The sequence below is a fragment of the Melozone crissalis genome, unplaced genomic scaffold (assembly GCF_028551555.1).
Source record: "Melozone crissalis strain CALT ecotype California unplaced genomic scaffold, PUWL_Pcris_2 ptg000016l_1, whole genome shotgun sequence".
Lineage (NCBI taxonomy): Eukaryota > Metazoa > Chordata > Aves > Passeriformes > Passerellidae > Melozone > Melozone crissalis.
The window spans coordinates 15,514,946-15,523,692 of NW_026535794.1; the positions used below are offsets into that span (position 1 = coordinate 15,514,946).

Consider the following 8,747-nt stretch of genomic DNA (forward strand, 5'->3'; position numbering starts at 1 on the left):
CCTGTGACAAGCTAAAGAACAGAGGAGTTGCAGAAAGAGAGGATATCCGCATCAGAAGAAGTACAGAATACTATGCAGTTAGTTAGGGAACAGTTGTTTCTCTTCCTTCCAATACACTCCCATATCATAGAGCGTGCTTGGTGTTTAAAGAACTAATTTTACATGTCCTTTCACTGAACAACAACTGCTACTCATTCACAGATCCTAACTGAACAGGATGCAATGTCATCACAGCACAGCAAACAATTTTTTTTTGCTCTCTTTTTCAGTTATAATTAAGAATACGTTCATCATTAGACATGCTCATTTGCTTTACACAGCTCTCCAAAAATAGGATCAATGGAACACATTGAAGGGAGAGCAACAAGAAAGATGCTACCAAACAGAAAGCAAATATTTGTAAGAAAACCAATAAAGGATGCCCATTTTCAGGTTTTAACCTTTGGGTGACAGCAGCTGTTAACCAAACTGCTTTGAAACAACAGGGGTAAAGTCCTCACATCACGGAGGTTGTGACAGCTGGGAATGACAGCTGAAAAGGAGAGAACTGAAACAGGCTGCTTTCAAACAGTACTGACTTTCAAAAATGAGAAAGCATATTTTTAGTTAACTTCTACTGCTCTGAAAAGGCATGTTAAAATAAAATATATTACATTACACTAATGGCATCTGAGACAATCAGAGTGAGGCAAAGTAAAAAAGGATCCTTTCTTCTCGATTGTCCTTTCTGGGGACAAATGTAAAAGTCTAAAGAAACAGGGTTAATATGTTCAGCACTACCCAACTGAAACATCTGAATCCTGCCTCGCTGCTCCACATACAGATAAAAATTTAACAAATTTCTTCTTTCTACTCTACCATCACCTATCCTGCTAACACACAAATGTAAGCTGCCAGGTACACAAAGAATTGGATGTATAGGCCAAGATGCAGGAAGACTCAGTACATACATTCTTACTGCTGAAAGGTGCTTACATTCTGTGTGATGGAAGGAGTATTCTTTCTCAGGAGTACTGAAATAGATTTATAAAGCTACACTGCATTTAACTGGAGTCAGTATTTTATCCATCAAGTCTCACTGCTCTGGACTGAGATTCCCATTCTTCTTGACTGTCACTCAGGAGTACTACTTATCTACACAAAAAAAGAAATAAAAAGATTATTAAATAAACAAACTGTAGCTCAATAGGAAAAATGAAAGGAATGGTCACAAAGATTAGAAAGTTGCAACTGTGAACAGTTTTTTTAAAATATCAAACTTTTGTTACTCTTTCCAACAATAATAAAATAAGATGCAAAGAACTGTAGAACCAGAAAAGCAAACCAAGACTGAGAAATACATGAGCACATAATAATTAGCTAAAAAATCAACTGAGAGTATTAGAGGCAATGGCTTATAAAAGGTCGAAAAACTTGCCAACATAACATGGAAATAGAAAGGAATACAAAACAATACAGTCATGAAACCCCCTACACGACTCAACAACAATTCCAGTATTTCAAGGCATCACCCAGCCAACTGAGGTCAAAGCTATTTACCACTGTGATCTTCTCATGCAGCAGCCAAATACATTCCTCCCTGGAAGGCCAGCAAGGTGCATCAGAAATGAGGTATCAGGCTTCAGTGAGAAGCAGACTACACCCCTGCCTACTCCACTCTTCCTCCCTCATACACACTGTGCCTTGCCCATGCAGCACACATGCACACAACCCTCTGCTCTCCAGCCTTCACTTGGGGGTTTGCCTATATTTTTTTTAACTACTAAAGACTTCCAACAGCGTTTCCTTCAGCAGGAAAGGATCCCTATCCTAACTGATGTATTGCAATGTCTCATGAGTGGAGCTAACCACACATCTCCACAAATGAAGATATGAGAACACTCTGCATACCCACCTTTGCCTCGCGCTGCCCAGGCAGGAGCAGCACCCACCTGCACCCACAGCTGCTTCCCACACAGCTCCACCTGTGACAAGCAGCTGTGGTGGCAAAACCTAGACTTGCATGTGTTTGTCCTGTTTGTCCCAGTCTAGTCAACTTATCAGGCCTGGCACTTATTTAAGCATTCCTGGTAAAGTTTTGTTTTGAGGAGGACTTATGCTTTTTTATTTACTTACCATTTTCAAATATTAGAAATGCTGGTAATATACTGAGACTCTTCTCTAGTCATTACTGTCACAACAAAACCAACATCTGATGAAATAATTTCTGCCCAGATGTTAAACTCCAACACAGTCCCCTTAAAACCCTCCACATCTCAGCAGGGGTGTTGATGTTAACAGTGTAGTCTTTAACTAATTCCTTCCTGATGTGATTTATTTTTGTCTATCCTTACATATTGAACAGAAGATTTGGAAATACAAAACACACCAGAAGACAACATTCTACTTTTCTGGCACATCACTACATAGACTATGAAGACAGGAAACATCACCAGTGAAAATCCTATCTTAATACCATCTGAAAATGGCAAAAGACAAAATTGAATTTTGCGTCTTGCCACTTGTTTGGTGGAAGCAAAATACTCCTATAAATATGAACGAACTTCAGCAATCAAGCTGAAAGGAATAGTAACTACCAAATGACAAAACTATTCTTTCCCTTTAAGGCACTAGACCAAGCCAAATGCAAGAGTAGTCCTGAGGATTAAAAATGGATTGGGACTCAGTCTTGCTATGGACTTCCTGTGTGACCTTGGGTAAGTCACTTGAGAATTTAGTTCTCAAAAATAACAGGCCTATTATAGCTGCCAGAATGAAGCACCAATGTTTCTGAGACCACAAATGAAAGACAGGGTTCTGCTTACTTGCCCAAAACAGAAAAGATCCTAGGTGTGAGCCCTCTTGAAAAATGTAGGTAACAACCACCAAAAACTCAGGAATATTGATGTTAATCAGCTGAAAGTTAATCTGGAACTGTACTTTGCAATACAGTAGGAAAGCCTACATAAAAACAAAGTAATTTTTGGGTTTCAACCTCTAGTTTTGGCTTTTTGAAACCTATCATGAGTAGAACCCTTATGATTTCCAGAGACTCAGAATGTACTGTTTACAGTTGACAAAGCACACCTACTCCAATCAGCTTGCAATACCAATTAGCTAAATGTTTTTGAAGTGACTACAAACAGCTAATGACTTCAGCAATAAGCTTATATTTTTGGTAAATAATAATGACTGAATTTAGAAGCAGGGATGCTTAAGAGGCATTTGGCCAGATAATGTAGTTTCAGCAGTTTCTCTGCAATAGAGAGCAGTTGATCAAAAATCAGTTCAAAAGCCCCGAGTTAAAAACCTACAATCCAAGTTTCACAGAAGTTAATTTTATTTCTTTACCACAGTAATACAGAGTCCCACACACGTTAATAGTGTCTGCCATCCCTCACTGGCATTTTAAACTCTATTAAAACAGATGTTTCCACATGAGAAAAGGCATTACAGTGATATTTTGACTTCAGAGTACTTCAGCCTCTCCCCCAGCACTGGAAAACCTCTATAAGAAAAAATTACAGGCTAATGCCACAACCGGAGTCTCGGTGGGGAAGGAAGGAGGGAACAGCTGTAGAACTCCTTCCTCCTGCTCTGTCCACAGAGGAGCTGCTTACAGAGAGCAAGAGCCCAGCCAAAGTCAGTAACACCAATTAACAGGACCTGTCATAAAGCCCAAAGTCCTCAGAAACCCCTCCCCACTGAGTCTACCTGATGTAACTAAAAATATTCAGCAGAAAATTTGGACTGAATTCAAAGAAATCAAAGCCTCAAACTTCTAAATAAAAACATTGAGTGATTTCTATGAGAGGGAAGCCCATGTCAGAAGGAAAGTTTCATCTTCTTGCTACTTTTTTATTAACCCTTTCAGCGGCACATGTACAGAGCCCTACAAGCAAGGCAAACTGTTTCAGGAAACAAATTACCTTTAAAACATCCAACTGCCTCAGGTAATTAATTACCATAAGACAACCTGCTTCACAACTGTTAAAATAACAAGCACTGACTGCTGACAGAAAAAATGAAGAAATAGTGACCTTTTTAAGAGAACTCACACTATATTTCAGTAGCTAACACTAAAACAGAAATACTACTTGTTTATAAGAGAGAAGGTTTCCTTGGTCTCAAACAGTTAATTCAGCTGTCCACGTAGACCTGTTCACTGTGCCTGGAATTTTAACTCAGGTTACATTCCACAAATCCCAAATTGCAACTTTAAATTAACATTAGAGTGAAAACATGATACCTAGCAAAAAATAAAGGCAAGGGGGCAAGAGAAGACAGGCACAAGCAGGAATGTTGTATCCCAAGTGTCACTAACACCTGACGTCCTGCCAGTAGGTAACACCTTGGAGCTAGAAGAAATATGTTTTTGCCTTATTCAAAGGGACTTACAGTCTTCTTACAGTTCTTAGCCTGGTAGCAAAACTTTATATGAGGGTGTTACCTAATAGAAATAAAAAAGAGAGAAGAACCAACTGCAAAGCAACTGAAACAGCACTCTAACAAGTCAATCGACATAACCTTTTAGTAATGAACTCACTGGGACCAAGGCTGGCTTATATCTTCTCACATGTACCTGACAGCATGCAAAATTTACCCAAATTCATACATTCCTCTTTTCACCATCAAATATGCATCTGAAAAACTGAAGGCATACTTGCATTTTTTTCAGAACATCTATACTTTACGTTGATATCTTTTCTCACTCTGGGAAGGAAAGTTTTAAATATTTTGTTTCACTTATCTCACAGCATTGCTGAAGAACAAGATGTGTCACTTTTAGTTTTGCTGTTTAATAAAAACTAAGACAACCCCATAACATACATGAGAGAAGCTAAGAAAGCAACTAATCCTGCCTGCAAATCAACTCAGAATAAGAAAACCTTTGCTGATATTGAATCTATTTGAAGTCTGCTCAGGAGTCTCACAAGAGCGTGGCTATGCAGATGACTGGCAAAAAATACCCAAACCATGTCTCTCTTTCCTCCTCTTCATTTTTCTACCAAAAAAGAGGGAGAAGGGAAAGAAGTAGATAGGATCAGAGACTCCAAACCAGCGCTGTGTTTCTGCTGTTATCACATTATCTCAACACTTTGTTAACTCTTCTGCTGTAGCAGAAGTTGTGTATTGGCCAGAACTAAGGACAATGACACAGGGTAGTTTTCCTCAGGTAGGAAGTGCCAGATTTCCTTGTAAGTGGAGGCCTTAATGGCAACACCAATCGGCTCTTGGCTGACATCCTGGAGGGACCAATAAACAAGGTAGAAAAGGAACCATCCAGAGTTAAGATAAGACTGTCTTTCCAGGTAGAGTTAATGCACCAGGATGGCTCCCAAACACAGAGAGAAAGCAGGCGAAAGAAAGAAAAAACAAAAGTTTACAGTGTAAGATTAGCTGTATTAAGTTTAACAAGAGATAAAAAGAAGAAAAGTTTACAATACTCAATGCCATAGATCAGTATCATTAACTGGCATACTGGATGTCTAGTGCAATCTCTCTGTAATAATTTCATATTCTGTGGGAACATGGATAGGAAACAACATAAAAATGCTTTTATTTTTTATACTACAAACAAGCCAGTTGCTTATGCATCTCCTCTATGCCCATTCTTCATTAACAGAAGATACCTGTAAGAACCAAGTTCATTCTGCGTCTTCGGGGGAAAAAAAGCCTCATACTTATTTATTTTAAAGGTTAAAGGGTTAGCATTTTTTTCCTATGCATTTTCTTCAGTAAATATTTGCAAGTCAAACATAAACCCACTGCTGAGAAATCTCTATTATCCAGATTCTATTATCTAACCGATCCTGATGCTCCAATGCACAATGACTTAAGTTGGTTTTAATTCCTCAATAAAAGGAACCAAAACCAGCCTAAACCAAGACACACTACATTTTACATTACAGAACTAGTTGATAAAAACTCAGAGGCTTTACATAATAAAGTAGGTGCAGGAATGAGATCCAAAAGTGATAAAGATGAAAGATACCTAGAATGATACCAGATCTTATACACCTTTTGTTTTCTGCAAGTGATACACGCTGCAGACAAAACGGTTTGTGCTAAACAGCCTCAAATCTGGTTTTCTAATATTAAGCACAAAGGAAAAACACTGACAGCAAGCGTGGTAAATAAATCCCTCCCTTGAGAATGAAAGCAGCAGACAGGAGGGGGCTGACATGCATGCAGGAGAAAACTAAACACCATCTTTTTTTTCTACCTGCACAAGTTGCCATTTGCTGCAGCAATCAAGGATCTTTTTTCCCCGTCGATTTCAAAAGCCAGGTTTTCAGAAAATTTCTCTCTCAAGTCATCTGTTGATATGCTTTAAGAGTATGGTATTCATATCACTGGATCTTTAAGAGAAAAATCCATTTTCTTTCCTGTTCAGGTAAACATGTTTACAGCTCCTGCACAGACGCTGGGTGGTTCAGACTCACATGTCACACATGTTGTCGTCAGCAACAAGAAAAGCCCCTTTCTCTGATCATCCACATTTTTAATAAGGCAAAGAGAAAAGCACTTTCCAAACTTACCTTTAACACAGCCAAATCATGAGCTAAATATAAATATTTACACTAGGACAAGGAATTAATAACATGAGCGTGCAAACAAGAATACTTGCTAGAAAACGCACACAGCAAAAATAAGAAAACCCTTTTAAGTTCAACACAATCAAACCAACCCGTTAGCCTCTGGAAAGGCCGTCATTTATCACCACGTTATGCCCCGAACAGGGGGGATTAGAGAGGTGAAACACCGATCGTGACTCCGATCTATTTCAGAGACCGTTCACTGCATATGAAAACATCTCAGATCGCCGGCAAAGCCTTCCTATCTGTGACCCTGCACAGGAAATGCCACATAAAACCTAAAATTGCCAAGGAGGGTTACAAAATCGCCTACTCTACATCCTATTCCGAAGAGTCGTGCTACGAGGACCGAACTACTTCTCCATTTTCCAGAAAATAAGTAGAGAGTGGGTGTTACGAGCCTTTATTCCCCCCGCCGTGTACCTTCCCATTGCATCTCAAAGTAACACACGTACCAAAGGGGAAAAAAACACCACCCCACAGCAGCCCTTAAGCCTGAAATGTAAATGTAATTCCTTATATAGACTGCAGCAGCTGGTCACACACGCACGGAGAGCGGAGCGGGGGCCCCCGGCCAAACCGTTACCACCCATTATTATACAAACAGGTACCTCCGAAGCCAGAGGGAAGGGAAGAAACTTCGCCGCCCGCCCCCGCCGCCCGGGCGCAGCCCTCCCTTCCCCACCGGCCCGGCGGGGCGGCCGCGGGGCGCCGCCGGGCACCAACTCTCGGCGGGGCGGGGAGGCGCGGAGCGGGCGGGCGCGGAGCGGGGGCGCCGGCCCGGGGCGGCCGCGCTGCCCCCGCGCGAATCGCCGCCCGCTGCGGCGGCCGTGCCTCCCCCGCGTGTGCTCCCGGGTGTGTCCCCTCGGGGCCGGCCGGCGTCCCCCACCGCCGCCCCGAGAAAGGCGAGCGCCGGCCGGGGGCGAGGAGCCGGCCCGCTGCCGGGCGAGCGGGGAGGAAACTCCGGCGGGCGGCAGAGGCGCTCCCGGGCGGGCGGCAGGGCGATCCCGCCCGCGGGGCCGGGGGGAGGCCCCGCTCCGCCCGGGGTAGCGCGCAGGTAACAAGTTTCGGAGTTGGGGCTGCCGCGGCCGGGCGGGCGGCGGCCGCTCCCCCGCCGCTCCCCGCGGGGCTCCGCGTCCCCGCCCGGGCCGGAGGGCGGCGGCGCGGCCAGGGGCCCCCGAGCCCGCTGCCGGCGGCGGGGCGGTCGCGGGGCTTGAGGGGGAAGCAGCGTGTAACGGTCCCGGACAGCGGCGGAGTGCGGAGGCACCGCTAGGCGGAGGAGGGAGGCGGCAGCGAGGGAGGCTGCAGGTAGCGGATATAACGGTGCGGAGGGAGCCGCGCTCCCGGCGAGCCGCGGCGGGGGAATTACTTTGGCGCCCGCCCGACCTCCCCCCGGCGCGCTCGGGACGGCTGTGCCCGGCCCCCGCCCCGGCCCCGCCGCCGCCCCAGCGCGGCCGCGGCGCTGCCCCGCGGGTGACTGACCGTTGTTGCGGCGCGGGTTCGGCTGCTTCCTGCGCTTACACCTGGGGCCATCCGCCATGATCCGCTCGCTGGTGTCTAAATGCTCCAGTCACCTCCTCCCCCGCCCGCCCCCCTCACTCCCTCCCCTCCCCCCCGGACCTGGTTTACGACACTGGGTGGTTTTACTTTTACATCACCTTCCTACACCTAGTGCTCGCCCGGAACCTTGTTGCCACGGGAGACGGGCGCTTTACGGCAGCGCGTTTGAACGGCGGCGAGGGAAAAGTTGCGCCCGCAGGTACCGGGAGCGGCCGCGCCGCCCGGGGGGGCTCGGGCCCCACGACCCCCGCGCCGGCGGCAGCGCGGGGGGACCCCCGCGGGGCGGGGCGGGGCGGGGCCGGGCTGGGGGTGTCGGTGGTCGCGTCGGTGGTCGCCGGCCCCCGGGCGGCGCAGGAGGATCCCCGCGGGACAGCCCCGCAGCGCCGCGCTGAGGGCCCGGCCCCGCGCCCGCCCCGCTCCAGGTGCGGCCCCGGCAGCCGCCCTAGGTGCGGCGGGGCCGCGCTCCCGGCCCGGCTCCCCCGGCCCGCGGGGCTGTCCCGGCGCGGGGCCGCGCTCCCGGCCCGCGGGGCTCGGCTCGCACCTGGCGGGGCGCGCTGCGCTGCCGGCGCGCCCGGGCTCACCGGGACCGGCGGGACTGGCGGCGGCTCT

At 46.7% G+C, this 8,747-nt stretch overlaps 1 protein-coding gene across 4 annotated transcripts in view; it reads right to left on the bottom strand.

Annotated features, from left to right (window-relative positions):
- The window catches only part of ZEB1 (zinc finger E-box binding homeobox 1), a 119,587-nt gene extending 111,440 nt beyond the window's left edge, over positions 1-8,147 (bottom strand). For 2 of the 4 annotated variants that reach the window (XM_054273813.1, XM_054273811.1), the window contains exon 1: positions 8,061-8,147. In XM_054273813.1, coding sequence (XP_054129788.1) covers positions 8,061-8,118 — 58 coding nt within the window. In that variant the 5' untranslated portion in view covers positions 8,119-8,147. Of the gene's footprint in view, positions 1-6,205; positions 6,384-7,189; positions 7,214-8,060 lie in introns of those variants that run through there. The other 2 variants (XM_054273815.1, XM_054273812.1) reach the window with 2 other exon arrangements.
- Positions 8,148-8,747: the final 600 nt, after the last annotated feature.